The 17,548-nt window shown below is 46.3% G+C and overlaps 1 protein-coding gene across 1 annotated transcript; it reads right to left on the bottom strand.

The window, feature by feature from the left end:
* Positions 1-8,878: 8,878 nt before the first annotated feature.
* Positions 8,879-11,057, bottom strand: RPS13 (ribosomal protein S13). The gene is made up of 6 exons (XM_075546007.1): positions 10,956-11,057; positions 10,762-10,810; positions 10,521-10,599; positions 9,904-10,073; positions 9,483-9,583; positions 8,879-8,954 (listed from the first exon to the last, which is right to left on the bottom strand). Exons 1-6 carry the CDS (start codon positions 10,976-10,978, stop codon positions 8,921-8,923), a joined length of 456 nt encoding a protein of 151 aa, XP_075402122.1. The 5' UTR covers positions 10,979-11,057; the 3' UTR covers positions 8,879-8,920.
* Positions 11,058-17,548: the final 6,491 nt, after the last annotated feature.

Below are 17,548 nucleotides of genomic sequence, written 5' to 3'. Positions count from 1 at the left end.
AAGACCAGACAGTTCTTCTAGGACCGTGGTTCTCAACCTTCCTAATGCCACAACCCTTTAATACAGTTCCTCATGTTGTGGGGAACCCCCAACCATCAAATTACTTTTGGTTGGGTATAGATAGGAACTGAAAACACAGGGAATCCAGGACAGATGATTCCTTCAGGACCTATGGTGAGAGTGGCAATACCGGGAGGGTGGAGGGAAGGTTGGGTAGAAAGGGGGAACAGATTACAAGGATCGACATATAACCTCCTCCCTGGGGAACAGACAACAGAAAAGTGGGTGAAGGGAGACGTCAGACAGTGTAAGATGACAAAATAATAATAATTAAAATGTATAAATTATCAAGGGTTCATGAAAGATGGGGGAGCTGGGAGGGAGGGGGAAAAACAAGGAGCTGATATCAAGGGCTCAAGTAGAAAGCAAATGTTTTGAGAATGATGATGGCAACAAATGTACAAATGTGCTTGACACAACGCATGGATGTATGGATTGTGATAAGTTGTATGAGCCCCTAATAAAATAAGTTTTTTTAAAAAATGATAATAATCCTAATAATAAAACTCGTTGCTATGGAAAAGAATTATCTGGGTTGCTACTTCATCACTGTAATTTTGCTACGTCAGGAATCAGGAGAGCCTGTGAAAGGCTGAGAGCCACTGCTCTGTGAAGTCCTGTGGAGAAGGCCCCTGCTGGCCTCTTCACCCTTCTCCCCCTTTCCGAGCCCCACTCTCCTCCCCTGGCTTTCCATATCCCTCTGCCACTGGCCGTTGTTTCCTGGGCCTCGAGTGCCCTGGCAGCCCTCTCCTCCTTTATTCCTACCTATGTCTCAGCTCCCGCCTCAAGAGCCCCAGGACAATCTTCCCTGCCCTCGACGAGACCTGCCCCTTCCAGCCTCCACAGGCTCTCAGAGCTCCACGCACATCTCTCTCTTAAAACCGTGGTTACCGTTGGAATTGCACACTGGTCTGAGGAGTGCTTGATTATCTAGTTCTCCTCTACGATGCGGCAGGTTTCACGAGAACAGGGAGGATGTCTGCGTTTGCTCATGATGGCCTCTCCAAGCCCAGAGTAGCAGCTGACACAAAGCTAGGGCTCAGTACAATGTCTGGGTTACTTATGCTGGATGAATGCGTGGGAGGAGTGAGAGGTCGGGGCCATGGCCAGTGTTTGGAGACTATTGCTGAACCCAAGACCACTGAGGGGTGCACCTGAGTTTCCAACCTTCAGGCCAGAGAGGAACCTGCTTTGGAAGAACCCAGGCTTAAGGTATTTGAGACTTGAACACTTTGGCCCTTAACTTTAGAATTTAGAATGGCATCCCTAGCAGGCCCATGGAGCCTAGCTGCTATGTACTAGGCGGAATGGTATTTCCCCCAAAATTCATGGAAACCCCTCAGTGTGACCTTACCTGGAAATAGGGTCCTTGCTACTGTCCTTCGATTAAGATGAAGTCTTGCTGGATTCGATGTTGTGGACCAGTGTGGGCCCTAAGTCCTGGCCTAGTGGGTGTCCTCAGGAAGAGGAGAGCTACAAGGAAGACGCACCACGGGGAAGCTCACATGATGACAGGCAGAGGGAGTGGTTGTGGGGGGAGGTCAGATGCTCATGGGCATCTTCCCTGAAGGCAGTCTCTGCCAGACTGCTGTCTTCCCACACTACAGGGGTGGGCCTGCTCCCTGCTGCCAGAGACAATGGAGTAATGGTCTCTCAGTTGAGCCAGGGAACAGGCCAAGCCATCTGTGGCATCCAAGGCTAGGCTGCCATCCTGTACCTAGGATCTGCCCATCTTGTCACAGGTATACCCCCAATCCCTCCTCTTCCTATTGTGTGGACACCCCTAGAACACCCCCTCCCATTAATGTTTTACCTGTAGCACAACCCCTTCCTGTGACATATTTCTTCACCTGTAATTTGGGGGCTTACATGTTCCCAAAGAATATAAAAGCCTGGGCTAGCATTAAAGATTCTCTCTCTCCCTCCACGTGGACCACCAAGCGGGGCTGAGATGAGCGTGCTACCATGAATTGTGTCTGACTCCATTTACTTCAATACTTCTCTTCTATCTCTCAGGCTCTCTGTAACTTTACTATGATCTTTACTTATTATCACTGTATAATTGCGCCTACCGGACCCGTAATGGTGTGTTAGGGGCTGGTTTCCCCTGACAAGCGGTGACATAACAGGATGCCCAGGAGGCCAAAGATGGCCCACTGCCCCGAGGCCCGAGGAAGAGGCAATGAATGTTGATGCTCCTCTTGAGCCTTCGGGTGGGACGGCCCTGCTGACCCATTGGTTTCAGACTCATGGCCTCCGGAGCAGGGAGAGGGTCCATTTCTGTTGCATGAATCCCTCTGACTGCTGCCCTAGGAAACCATGACAAGATCCAAGTACATCCGCTTCCAGAACCTCTAGGCCAGCGGTTCTCAACCTGTGGGTCGTGACCCCTTTTGGAGTCAAGCAACCCTTTCACAGAGGTCGCCCAACTCATAACAGCAGCAAAATGACAGTGATGAAGTAGCAACAAAAATAAGAAACTGTATGAAAAGGTCTCGGCATTAGGAAGGTTGAGAACCACTGCTCTAGGCAGTGAAACTTGCCCAGGGTCACACTGCATGCAGGCCTGGGGGTCAGCCCAGTGTGATGGAGACAACAAGGCAAAGGCACGGGTAGACCTGGGTTCCCTCCTGACTCTGCCTTTCACCAGCTCTCTGTCCTGGGAACAGAGAAATCCCAGCACACTCGGAGCAATGTGCCCCTCCCCAGTCCCCTCTACAGAGCAGGATTGAGTGTGAGTCGTGCTATTAGTGGCTAGCCCCAGATTCTGAGCAGCCATACGATGAGTCTCTGTTGAAAAAGCCCAAGTCCTGAATTGTTGCTTCATTGCCATATAGAACAATGCTGGTCCCAAAGGCACTCCACATATCTTTGCCTATTGAAGGGACTGCTTTTATCATTGTAGACTTCATATGGACTATTAAAATGAACTATGTTGGGCGTACAAAACATTACAGAGAATATAACAAACACTCCTTATATCGGCCTCTTAGTCTGGAAAGTAAAACCGTTCAGACTCAGGGGACCCCCTGGCTAAGCTGGCTCCCTTCTGCTCACCGGCTTCCCTCCTGAGAGTACCGCTCAGCTGCTTTGGGGGCCCATCACCCCAAGGCTGTCTGCACACTTCAGCCTCCAGAGATGATGCCGTAGGAACCGCCGTGACTGCAGGTGCTGCCTGGAATGGTACGGCCTTGGATCCACCTGCAGAGACATACTCCCACCGAGCCTTCCCCTGCCCTTGAGAGGATTCCAACACGCAGGAACTCTGTGGGACAAAGTCCAACTGCTTCCAAGGACTTCCAAGTCTATTAGTGTTTATGGGAGCAGACAAGCTCATCTTCCCCAAGTCCCGGCTGGTAGGTGTGGACTGCTGACCGGAGGGTCGCAGCCCCACCCCGTGACCCTCTCCGCACCCAAGGCTCCTGAAGAGAATATACGATATCCAAAATTGTCCTGTTTTCACTTATAGATAACAAATATATTAGGCAACACAGTGATAAGGGAAAGGCAATATAAAAGAGAATAGCAACTAAATTCCCTTAAATTTCTAGAAATGTAAAATTTTGGTTTGTGTAATGAGTATATATTCATCCACTAGGAATTAACTGAAATGTTAATTACGGTTAGTAAGTGTGGCCATTGATTTGTCTAGAAGAACTCCTACCTGTTTTCTTCCCTTCTCTTAAAACCCCACAGAAAACTTAAGACAGGGATCCTGAGAGACTTGCCGTTTGGGGATGTGAACGCTGGACATCTTCATGACCCGAGTGCAGTCTCAGAATTCTCTACTGAGCGCCTTTTTCCTCTTTCGCAAAATGGGGGTGTTTATTTTTCAATAAATTTATTCTCAGTGTCTCCTTAAAAATTTAGTCTTATTTTGGAGAAATTATGAAATTCCAATAAATTATAAATATGAGCTTTTTTTAAGTGTAAGAACTTTAGAAATATTTTTTAAGTGTAAGAACTTTAGAAATACGTGGTGGTGAGGGGAAAAATGAGGAGCTGATACCAAGGGCACAAACAGAAAGCAAATGTTTTGAGAATGATGATGGCAACAAATGTACAGATGTGTTTGACACAATGGATGCATGTATGGATTGTGGTAAGAGTTGTACAAACCCCCAATAAAATGATTTTTAAAAAGAAAGAAAAAAGAAGTATGGGGCTGTGTTACCATCACCAGCAATAAGAGGATACATGCCGCCTAGTGGTCAAAGGCGGAACTGCATCAGCTTACAATTCAAGCTAGTGGGATGGGTCTGCCCAGAGGAGACCTGGCGGTGGGATGGTTATGCACACTGGTTATGCATTGGGCCGTGATCCACATAGTCGGCGGTTTAAAACCACCAGTATGTCCGCAGAAGATAGGCTGGGCTTTCTACTCCGTAAAACAGTTAGTTCCAGGGGAGAGGGGAGTTGATAGCATTGATGATTGTGTATAACCTCATCCGATAGGCTTGAACAACACATCTGTCGGAGAAGGGAAGGGTATATTGGAAAGAGTAAGCTATGTCAATAAAAAATATTATATAAAAAAGATCAAAGTTTAAAAAAAAAAAGAAAGTTAGTCCCGGAAATCCACAAACCAAAAAACCAAATCCACTGCTTTATTTCCCAGGTAGGATCCCAAGGCTGTAACTCTTCTGGGAGCAGACTGCTCCATCCTTCTCCCAAGAAGGGGCTGGTGGGCTGTGGTTAGCAGTCCCATGCTTACTGTGGTGCTCCGAAGGGGCGTTTACATGTATATATTCAGACTAGAACTTCCCTTAGGGTTTCCAAAGCTTAAATCTTTACAGCAGTGGTTAGCGTCGTCTTTCTTATGCAGAATAATCAGTGGGGTTGAACCTCTGACCTTGCGGTTAGCAGCTCAATGCCTAACCCACTCATAGATGTCTTCAGATCCTGACAAGAGAAGACAATAGAGAGCACCTGACCCTTCTCAGAGGTACAACCGCTTCTCAGATCCAGATGATTGGTGTCACGTGGGAACAAAAACCCATAAACCATTTTCTAGAGAAGCCAGAATCTGCACTTCAATGTCACATTCCCCAGTTGTTGCATTATGTGGCGCTGCAAAGAGCAGCAGGCTTCCTTGGACAAGAAAACGATAAACTCCAAAATCACAACTTTACTTGGACACATCAATGCAACCAACTAGCTTGAAATTTAAGGCACGGCTTTTCCAAGGAGAGTCCGACACATGCGCGGGCTGACCTTACCTGGGGGGCTGCCATACAATCCAGACGCCCTCGGCTACAATTGTGAATGAACTGCACGTAGCTGAGGGCAGCCGCACGTGAACGTGAGCAGAGACTGGTTGCAGGTTCTGGTCCGTCAGCTTCCCTGGTGCCCACAGGCAGAGTGGGGCCCAGTGGGAGAGCGGAGGAAGCCTTCCTCCTTGGATGGGCTTGAAGGACCTACCACAGGGACGATGACTCACCTGAAGCTTTCCTGGGGGTGAAAGCCAGAAGGTCCTGTCCCCAGGGCCCTAAGTGGACACCCTCCACAGCCCAGGGAAGGAGGAAGGAAGCCTGCTATGTCTGCTTCCTGGGCCCTGACCACAAAAGGTCTCCCACAGCTCCCTGGTGTGGGAATCAACATAAGAAAACCGAGTAAGACCACAGGCAACGCGAAGTCAACTGACTTGCCACCAGCAACCTGAGCCCAACTGAACAGGGACTTTTGCAACCCAAACCTGTTCTTCCCCGACGTCTCCATCCTAGTAAATGACGACTTCGTTCATCCTTGGACCGAACACCTGCATCATCCTTCCCTGGTTTTCTACGTATCACATTACCAGCTGATCACCAAGGCCTCTTGGCTCATTCAGAATTAAACCCAAATCCTCCTGTTGCCCTGCAAGGGAGTGCCAGGACCTTGGCAGCAAACAGGTGGCACACTGAATTGAGTTTGGAGCGTTGACAGAGGGGACCCGTTACCATGGTGCCGGGAGGTTCGAAGGAAACCCCAAAGTGTGTCCAGCGGCCGGGCCCAAGGAGCCCAGGGCAGTCAGGGGTGAGAGCGCTGCAAACAAGCGGTGGCACTCCTGGGGCCAGTCAGCCTCGGAGACCCTGCTCTGATTTCTTGCTAGTGCCTCACCTGGACACAGGAAGACACAGGTGGAGGGAGCATGTGGGTGAGGTCCACACCCAGCTTCCCACGAGGCGGAGCGGTGTGAACAGTGATCTACAAGGGCAAGTGGAAGGGATCCAATACAAAGGGCTTCAGTGATCCGGCTGCTTCCAGCTTGGGGGGTTTCTCGCTGCGGAGCCCTGGCAGTGTAGTGGCTCCTGGGTGGGGTGGGCTGCACTGCACCAGACCAGCAGTTCCAAACCACTAGCAGCTCTGCAGAGATACACGGAGCTTTCATTCCGTGAAGGTAGTCTTGGAAAGACACACTTTGGCCCTGTTGTATGGGCTGAGTTGGAAAAGATTCGATGGTCTGACCATGCTCAGTTCACACTCTGGTTTCTGTCTGGAAGACACACCCTAGATGGCCCTTGGACTTGTGCCTTCGCCTGTCTGCTCAAATGACACCTCGCCAAACAGGCTCTCTTGCTAAGCGTCCTTAGGGCCCCTGGGCCCAGTGCTCCATCCTCTCTCCTGTGCTGTTCTTTCAGAGTATTACACCCGACACATTTTAAAATAGTTCTTGCTTTCTTTTGGTCGCAGGTAGGCCCAGTCCCAGGCCTTGGGTGTCCACCGCGCTATCCCTAGAAATTAGTTTCTGGCACATTGTACATACTCTAGTTACTCAACAATGAGCAGAAAAGACAAATGTTTGCAGTCTTAGAAAATGCCTTTGTCAACTATTGATTTGCAATTAGGCTGCAAATAGGTTCTAGGTTAGAAATTATTTTTCCTGCAGTTTGTAGCTTCTATAGCTTTTCCAAGTGCTTGCTGTTGGAAGTCAGAAACGACTCTGCTTTTCATTACTATACGACCTGGTTTGTGGTATGCATTAGACTCGAAACTTTTAGGATCTTCTCGTTACTGCTTGGGGTTCTGAAATTTTCAGTTATGTACCTTGGTTTATCTATTTCACTACTCTGCAGGGTTGTTAACTATTTCTGTCTAGAAATTGCCTGGCAGTTCTGAGATTTTCTTGAATGGTCCATTTAATAACTTCCTGTATTCCTTCTAGAACTCCTGGGGCGACCCACTGGTTTTCTCAACTTTCATGGCGCGTTATCCCTCTGTGCTTCGTAGGATTCAACTTCATCTTTTAATCTTATCAAGTTGCTCATTCCCTCTACATTTTATTCTTTCAGGGCCAGTTGTGCGCTTCTAAATGTTTAATTTCACGGGGAAGATATAACAGAACCCATCGCACTGCAGTCTCTATGTACCTCCATTGTGTAAAAACTTCCACCCCACGGGATTTTAAGCACTGGCGATCCTTTATGCACCCAGATTCAAAGAGCTGCAAACACTACAGAATCCTAATGCTTAACTGCCTTGTAGAACGCTCAGACAAGCCAGCTCCAGCACCTTCCTTTCCCCATCAACGCTTTACGCTTTCTGTGGGAACTCGCTTCATGGATATAGTTCTCACCTTTGAACCTGTTTTAAAGCGTTTTCTGCCCTTACCTTCCCCGAATTTCTTGTTACCACTTTTTATAATACTTTCCCTACCTAAATATCGCTAATCAGGGCTGCTTTTAACTAAGAATCGGACACTGAAAAAAGTTGGCTAGCTGCTGTGAAAGGCAGGCATTTGTGTGAATTCGGTTTCACTGTTGGCTGATCTTGTCCACGATTCTTTGGGGGAATCCTCAAGAGTTCATTGTGTGGATGTAATAACATGTTCTAAGAGGGAGAGCTGCGGCAATGAAACAGGAAATTAGTTTGTTAACGTCTACTTTCCCCCCATTTCCTTGGGGATCAAAATCAGTCTTACCCGTTGTACCTCTTGACAATCCCAAAATACTAATGAGCTTTTGAGGGTAACTCTCATGCATGTGGTGGCACCCTATTGCTTAGAATGGAGGTTGTCTGGAGGACTCCACTGGACTTAAGAGCTGATTGTTTCCTGCTTTACCTGGGCCCTCACCTACAAAGGAACCAGAAACTTCCCAAGTGCTTCTTAACATCCCTGCTGCTAGCACAGCTTCCAGCCTTCTCAAGTCTAAGCCTCTTACTGTCCCTCCATTTCCCAGTGTCTCAACTGCGGCTGACTTTTTTCAGACAGCTTTACCCATTAAGATTCATGTGGCTAACGACATCGTGCCAGAGTTCTCAAAATGTCTTATGTGCCAAGCCATGGAGTCCCAAGAATCGAAACCATACACATTTGCCAGAGCAAAGGGTCTAAAAAGAATTGCCGTCATAAACCTTCATTGAAAATACGAAGCTAACAAATGAACCAATGTGCTTGACACAATGGATGTCTGCGTGGATTGTGATGGTTGTACGAACCCCAATAAAATGATCAGGAGATTTCTACTTCCAAAGTTAAGTACCTTGTCCCATCGAGTCAAAGTCACTGGATGGCAGTGATAGCCCTGCAGAGAATTTTACCTTTCCAAAAAAGCAACCTTGACAACTTCAAGGGACCAAAGTACATTCCTTTAAAAAGATCTCCATTGGAAGCGCACGTTATGGGACTTTTTAAATGTATCCCACAGAAACTAAGAATTACTGAGAACCAAATCCTTAAACACAGCCATCACTTTCTAGCTTTACTCAATGTTTACTGTGTCTATCTAGCAAGCACACGTGAACCCATAAGGGAGACAATGAAGGAGAGCTATTGTACAACAGAAGTGGCCATTTCACTGCTCCCTGTGAAATTTTATAGAAAACACATAGAAAAGTCTTGTAGTTAAACAGCGATTTTATTGCTCAAGTACATACAAATTTATGCAACCAAGGCAGAGGCTGTAGATGATTCACTGTAAAGAAAGAAGAGAAGGGAGATTAACATTTCCAAACAAATAAATGGCAACTACAAATCCACCTGCTAAGGGCCTCAAAGCAGTTGAAGGTGCTCACTCAGACGTCCAAGGAAGACAGAGCCAACATACGGGGAAGACCTTTCTGGTGGAAACTGCGAATGTTGGAAGTCAATCATCATAGTGAGCAACACAAAAACTAAGACTTTGGGGATGCAGAGTTAGAAGCCACAAATTTATATATTCTGCAGAAAAGACTACAACAGGGGTCTGTTAACAGTGGTCCTCTGCCTATTTTTACAAGTCAAAGTTTAGTAGAACACAAACTTGTATGTATTTGTTTGTCTACTATACGGCTGTTTTGATCATGGTCTGGTCAAGCCAAAAGCACTGTAGTATAATATGGCCCTAGGTAGAAAATGTACCCAACAGCATTCTAAGTCAAGAATTAAGCATTCACCTTTCTCCCATACAGGTTTTGTCACAACCATAAAAATTGCATTGATCTAGAAAAAGGTTGCTACTCACTATTTCCAATTAGGAGGGAGGACTCTCTTTGTTTTGTAGTATCGAGCCAATCGGTGAATTCGACTCTCAATCAGAATCAGCCGGAATTTGGCGTCCTTATCCTAAGAAGCGGCAGAATTCAAGGAAGCCAAGCAGAACAGAACAAAATGTATTATTACCATGCACTTTCTCCAACGGAGCTACCCAATACGTGATCAGGAAATGGTTCACAGGGAAAAGATTAGCAACTTGGCAAGTCCCCCACTTTTCCAAACAAGTAGATATATTCCAGAAACGTAGTGGAGTGAATGCTAAAGGAAATCTCAGTCGGCCCAGTGCTAATTAGTTTGTCCTCCAAGCCACCTTCGAAAAGGCACGGCATTCTCTTCTGAGTAACTGAACAGTAGCAGTTCTACTGAGCACCAGCCTTCCTGGGACTGACCTTTCTGTTCCTCTCCAAATGCTTCCGAACGGCGACAGCCTTCTTAATCAAGTGGTAGAGATCCTCAGGCAGATCGGGAGCAAGTCCTTTGGACTTCAGGATCCTCAGGATTTTATTGCCTGTCACAAATCGCACTTGTGCGACGCCATGTGAATCTCTTAGGATCACACCTGAGGAAGAATCCTGTGTTATAACTCCCCACACCTGTAAACACCAAGTCTCCCACCTGTGCAACGGGATTTACTTTCCAAAGTCACAGAAACCAGCATGGAAGTGCATGCAAACCAGACACCCAAGGAAGGTCTAGCAATTTCCAAGGAAAGCCCTTCTGGTACAGCTGTGAATTGAGGAGACCACCCCCCTCACTGTGGGCGGCTGCAATTAACGCAAGCCAGCCAAGCGCTACCAAGGAGAGTCCTGCTCTGTGTGCCTCTTCTGGAAGCACTCTATGCTCAAGTTTAAAACCTTGTACCAGACACTTCTAAAATTGTCCTCTGCAGTACAGACGGGGCCGGGCGCCGGCCAGCAGGGCACCGAAGAGGCTCTCCCGCCGCCGGTCCTCCTCCGGACGCCACATGCGGGCACACCTGGAGGCTCCGTTGGCCAACGCCACTCACCGATCTGGGAAGGAGTCAGGCCCTTCTTGGCCAGTTTATAGATCTGCTCCTTCACGTCGTCGGACGTCAACTTCAGCCACTGCGCGTGGAGCAGAAAGAGGCCTTAGGCCCGGGAACCCGGGAGGGGGTCCCGCTTCGGCCCGCAGGTCCCGACGCGCAAGGGGCCCCACCCCGGCGCTGCTTCCCCCAGGCCCGCAGGGCTGCCCTCCAGGGGTCCCCCCAGCCCCCGCCCGCCTCTTACGGTGGGGACGCTGCGACGGTAGGGCAGAGCCGACTGGGACAGGCCCTTCCTGGGGAGAGAAGCGGTTTAGGATGAGGGGGCGGCGCGGGCCGTAGCAGCCCAGCCTGTCACCCCCTCGGCCCGGCGCCTACACTCTCGCCTTTCCCCGCTCCCGCCGCCCGGCGCCGCCATCCCCCCCGGCGCCCGGCGCTCACCCGGGAGCATGCATGCGACCCATGATGGCGGCAGTCAAGCAGCGAAAAAGAGAGCGAGGGAGGAAACGCCGCAGGAAGCCACCCGGATCGCCGGAAATGACTTCACACGTTCCCGCGTGCTCGCCCGGAGGCGGGGCCACGCTGCGTAGGCTCCGGAGCCCGCACAACTACATATCCCGAAATGCATTTCAACCTCGAGGAAGCAGCCACGGCCCAGAGGAACTACATATCCCAGCACGCACCAGTTCTTGGTGTGGCCGAAGGGCTAAATGGGAAGCGGCTTAAGTCACCTTCCAATCAAAGTTCCTTGTTGGGAGATGCTGTCCACTTTCAGAAGGGTCCCTCTGTCAGGTTTATTGAACGTTCAAGTCCTGAGCTAGCTAGAGCCGAGGGGATGGAGGCTTTGCTCTCAGCCCTAAACACCAGCGTTAACCTGCGCCCCGTTTCCAAACAAAAACCGCTTCACTGCCGACTCAGAGCGACCAGTACGGCAGGGTGAACCACCCCTGTGCGTTTCACACTCTAACACTTTACCAGAGCAGTAAGCCTTGTCTTTCAAACCAACTAATAGTTTCGAACTGCTGACCTTGTAGTTAGCAGCCCAACTGGGGCATCAGGCTTCTGCTCCTCCGTGGCAGAAGGGGCTTAAACACCAGAAGAAACCAAAGTCATGCGCATCCAGTCTATACCTACTCTTAGAAATTTTACCAGCGGCAAGTGGATTTGAACCGCCAAGGCTTTAGGAATTGACAAGAGTCCCAAGTGAGATGTTGCTACACTGGAAATACCCATCTATGTCAAGAAATTTGAAGACAGCTACCTCGCCAACTGACTGGAAGAAACCCATATTCATGCCCATTCAAGATGTGGAAATTATTGAACAATATCACAGACAAGTAAAATTTTGCTCAAGACCATTAAAAAATTACTGCAGCAGTACACGGACCAGGAACTGCCAGAAATTCAAGCCAGATTCAGAAGAGGACACGAAATGAGTGAGATATCATTGCTGCTGTCAGATCTTGGCTGAAAGCTGAGAATAGCCAAATATATATTTGCATGTATTCTATTGACTCTACAAAGGCATTTGACAAACTAGGGAAAACATAGAGAAGTCCATTTCGGAACATTTCAGTGTCTTCATTCAGAACCTGCATGTAGACCAGTAGGCAGTTGTCTGGACAGAACTAGTTCTGTGAGCTAAAACTCAGGAAGCCTGTGCAGCAGGACTGTATCCTTTCACTATGCGTATTCAATCTCTATGCTGAGCAAATAATCAGAAATCTTGAACTATCTGAAGGAGACAGCCACACCAGGTTTGGAGGAAGACTCACTTACAGCCTCGATCTACAGATGGCACAACCTTGCTGGCCGACAGTGAAGAGGGTTTGAAGCCTTATTGGTGAAAATCAGACTAAAGCCTTCATTCAGTAAGGATTACACCTTCACACAAGAAAACAAACATCCTCACAACTTTACTAATGATATGATAGTTGCCAAGGATTTCATTTTTAATTGCATCCACAAACAAGGCCTATGCAAACACAGCCAAGAAATCAAATGACAAATTGCATTGGCCAAATCTGCTGCACAAAGGCCTTTTTAAGTGTTAAAAGCCAAGCTGTCACTTTGAGAACTTAGGAGTGCATAACCCAAGCCATAGTGTAGTCAATTGTTTTATATTCATGCATATAAAGCTGGGCTATAATGAAAGCTGAAGACTAATTGGTTTACGAATTAGGCTATGGGTGAAGAAGATGGAGTTGGAAGTGTAGCCAGAATGCTTCTTAGAAACAAGAATGGTGAGGTAGTTTATTGTGCCAACCAGGCCAATAGACACATGTGGGATTAATTGAAGGGCGGAGAGATAAATGGCTTGCCAAGCCTCGCCTTTCTTGCCTCTTGCTCTGATCATCGAACCAGTGTGCGGCTGCCTTGCTTGTTCTGTACCTCAATTTGCAAGCTACACTACTTATGGGACATCTAATCTGTGGACTGTGTTGCTGTAATTTGCAGTTCCTTTTAGACCTGCTTCGCCACGCTACTGGAAGGTACATCTCTTGACCTGAGGACTGTTGGACCCTGTCATCTGGCTGACTGTTGGTGATCTGCCTTGCTGTTTGCTGTCTGTGCCCAGATAGCCTGAATTGCTCTACAGAGGCCTACCCGGCAGCCCTCAAGACTTGAAGGACTGCCAGTGTCTCACAACTGTCTGACGGGAGTGAGTAGCACTGAGCCATTTGTACTGCTTTATAACTTGTTTATTTCTTATCTATCTATCTCTATAAGTATATATAAAATTATTAGCAGTCTGGTTTTGTTTCTCTAGAGAAATCCAACACAGATGGGGACTTCATCTTATGTCCTTTGGACATGTCTTGGGTACCAGTCCCTGGCGAAGGGCATCATGGTTGGTAAAGCAGAGGGTCAGCCTCTTTGGGGGCTGGCCCTTACCAAAATGGATTGACACCATGGCTGAAGCTACAGGCTCAAACGTTAACAATGGTATAGGACCAGACATCATTTTGCTCTGCTGGCTGACAGTGACCAATCTCTTGGTGACTCCTGAGAATTCCAGGCAGGCCCTGATGTACCCTTTTCCTGCACAGGGATGTGGAGCATTGGGCTTCTCATGGAGCCTGAAGCCCAGGCTCAGTGAGAGCTGCTGAGCAGGAAAGGGCTCTGGGAACAAGATTTCAGAAGCCTAGGGCTAAAAAAAAAAGGATGAGAAGAAAAAAAATTGAGTTGCTTGAACCTCCTGGAAAAATGAAACCACTAATGAGAAAACTTTTTAAAGCTTATCTAGTACTTCTTGGAAGAATTGGCAAATGATGCTGCTTATCAGTCAGGTGGCAGTCCTTTGGTTGAAGGAAGCCAGTGAAATCATTAAAACCTTGTTGACAAGTTCAAAGTAACTGGTGAGACTTTGAAAGAAACTTACTAAGTACGACACCCACCCAACACTTTCAACGTATAATTCTGATTAATAACGCTTTCAAAAGCATTAGGAATTTCAATCCAAATATGTGAACTATTTGTGGTAGTTACATAATCTGGTGTCAATTTAAGGCTTAAGAGTGTAGGGGTGGAGTCTAGTCTGTCAATCAGAATATAGTCAATGAGGCCTCTGTGTGGGCATGGCCTTCTCCTGAGGATTCTGGGAACTCCTGAATTTCCTCTGTGGAGGAGAGAGACACTCTTTCTAGACTCACTTCCTGAGGGACAACCCTGAGGAGAAGCCACATGGACCTATCCTAATGTAGCTCTGGGAGCTGGAGAAGCCACATGGAGACCACTGCCAGTGCTGAGACGCTTACACCGCCACTGGATCCACAAGACTTCCCACTTTGTGATCTTCCTGTATTCGGCGTCATTGCATGTGTTTCATGAGTCTGAAGAGGACTTTATAGAGTGGTATCAGACATATGGGCTAATATTGGACTTAAGGACTTGATCTGGACTGGGCTGTTTTCTCAATATTCAATTGCTGTTGTATATAAACCTCTTTCTTATACACATATGCGTGTTTATGAATTTGTTTCTCTAGTCTACCTGTACTAACACACTATTTGACAACCATTTTTACTTCTAGTAAAGAGACATTCTTTTTTTTAACATTTTATTAGGGGCTCATCCAACTCTTATCACAATCCATACATATACATACATCAATTGTATAAAGCACATCGTACATTCTTTGCTCTAATCAATTTCAAAGCATTTGCTCTCCACTTAAAGATACATTCTTATCACTAGCCATAAGGGTTAGCCTTTATTTCAGTTAAGTACTTAAAAAGAAAGAAAAGCTGAATTCACTGCTATTTAATCAATTCTGACTCATAGTGACCGAAAGACAGTAGACCTGCTGTGGATTTCTGAGGCTGTAAATCTTTTTTTTTTTTTAAATCATTCTATTGGGGGCTCATACAACTCATCACAATCCATTGTGTCATTTGTTGCCATCATCATTCTCAAAATATTTGTTTTCTACTTGAGCCCTTAGTATCAGTGCCTCATTTTCTCCCCTCACTTCCTGTCTTCCCCACAACCCCCCAGGCTTTAAATCTTTATTGGAACAGAAAGTCTCATCTTTCTTTCACAGAGCAGCTGGTGGATTTGAACTGTCGACCTTGTGATTAGCAGCTCATAACTCACTATGCACCAGGGCTCACTCCTTCAGTTAAGCCCTAATGCTCTGTAAGCTTAGGTCATCCATGTTTCCTCTGTATTTCATTTGTCTTTAAGACACTTAACGGTTTGGGCAATTCAGTGGTAGACTTCTCACCTGTCATGCTAGAGACCCACCCACGGCACCTCATGCACAACCACCAGCCCTCGGTGGAGGTTTTTATGTTGCTATGATGAACAGGCTCAAAAGAAAGGCCAACACATCTGTTGGGAAATCTTATAGATCACAACATTCTAATGATCAGTGCATCATGGGGGTATGCAGGAACCGAAGCAACTACTTCTACAGTGCATGGAGCTACTTTTGCTCTGTTGTATATTAGTTGAAAGGAACGAAAAATTAAATATCCTAGCCACTAGTGAGGTGAAATATACTGGTGTTGGCTATTCTGAATCCGATAATCATATGGTTTACTATGCTGGAAATGACAACAGTATAGCGTTCATCACCAAAATAACACTTCAAGATTTATCTTGAAGTACAATACTGTAATCTTGAGTTCATTTATCGTTATTTTCCACTGATGTCAGTTTGGTCCTGTGAGGTGCTCACCTTGAGCTGCTCACCAAAGGTTGACAGTTCAAATGCAACAGAAGCTACTGTGGGAAAAGATGAGGCTGCCTACTCTCATCAAGACCTAGCCTTGGAAATCCTGAGAGTGACTAATGTCACCAATATTAGCGACAGACTGATATCCATATTGCTCGGGGGAACTACATAATATGCCTATTATTCAAACATACACATGACCATTACGGGCAAACATGGAGCCAGTCAAGGGGCAGTACAGCAACAATGAAACATAAAACTTTCCTCTAGTTTTTTTAAGGCTTCTTCCCCACCACTATCATGATCCCAATTCTACCTTAGAAATCCGGCTAGACCAGAGCATGTACACTGGTACAGATAGGAACTGGAAACATAGAGAATCCAGGACAGATAAACCCCTCAGGACCAATAATGAGAATGGCAATACCATGAGGGGAAGAGGAAGGTGGGCTAGAACAGGGGAATCAATCACAGGGAGCTACATATAAACCACTCCCTGGGGGACAGACAACAGAAGAGTGGGTGAGGGGAAATGTCACACAGTTCAAGACATGACAAAATAATTTTTAAATTATCAAGATTTCGTGAGGGCCCAGGGGCAGGTAGGGAGGGGGGAAAATGAGCTGATATCAAGGGCTCTAGTAGAAAACAAATGTTTTGAGAATGATGATGTCAACAAATATACAAATGTGCTTGACACAATGGATGGATGGATGGATTGTGATAAGAATTGTACAAAGCCCCAATAAAATGATTTAAAAAGAAAAAAATGCAAATATGAAAAAAACTGAATGCCAACTTTACTCTGAAATTCATCAAACATGCAATCATGATGCATTGATAATTACTGCTGATTAGATTGCAAAGGTAGGGAACAAAGATCAGTAGTTAAAGATATGACCTTGGTGATAGCAAAACTAGAAATCTCATGATAGAATTTTGCAAGACTAATGACTTCATTGCAAATACCTTTTCAAACAACATAAATGAAAACTATACATGTAGACCAAGCCATAGGTACTAAATAACAAACACAAGGACCTGCTGTCTTTGAGTCGATTTTGATTTGCAGTCACTATGTACAACTTCCAAAACTGTAAACCTTTATGGGAGTAGACAGCCTCATCTTGTTCCACAGTTGATTTAAACTCTCAACCTTTGGTGAGAAGCTCAAGGTGAGCACCTCACAGGGCCAAAATGACATCAGTGGAAAATACAATAAGTGAACTCAATAACACCAGTCTACAAGAGACAAATTATGACCTTGTACCCATTCCAAAGAAAGGTGCCCCCCCAAATGCTAGAATTATAGAAAAATGCCACTGATATCACATGCATTTTGTTGAAGATCATCCAACAATGGTTGCAGCAGTACATTGATGGGTTGCTGCCAGAGGTTTAGGCCAGATACAGAAGTGGACACAGAATAAGGAAAATCACTGCTCACATCAGATGGATCTTGGATGAAAGCAGAGAATACAAGAAAGATGGTCAGGCGTTTGACTATATGGAGTTGAATGGATCAAGAGGCAGTAGTGTGCACAGACGGGCATGCTGGATGGTTTAAAATCAGCAAAGGGGTGTCTGTGGTATCTGAAGCCTGAGCAAATCATCAGAGCTGCTGGATTACATGCAAAATGTAGTAGTACTAGGATTAGAGGGAAGACAACCTGAGATATGCAGATAACACACTTTGCTTGTGAGGAGAACTTGAAGTCCTTGCTGATGAAAATCCAAGATTGCAGCCTTGAGTATTGATTATGACTCAATGTAAAGGAAACACAAATCCTCACAACGGGACTAGTAGATGACATCATGATAAATGGAGAAAAGATTGAAGTTGTCAAAGACTTCC

The sequence above is a fragment of the Tenrec ecaudatus genome, chromosome 4 (assembly GCF_050624435.1).
Source record: "Tenrec ecaudatus isolate mTenEca1 chromosome 4, mTenEca1.hap1, whole genome shotgun sequence".
In the NCBI taxonomy this organism is placed as follows: Eukaryota; Metazoa; Chordata; class Mammalia; order Afrosoricida; family Tenrecidae; genus Tenrec; species Tenrec ecaudatus.
This window is presented reverse-complemented; position numbering and strand designations above follow the sequence as displayed.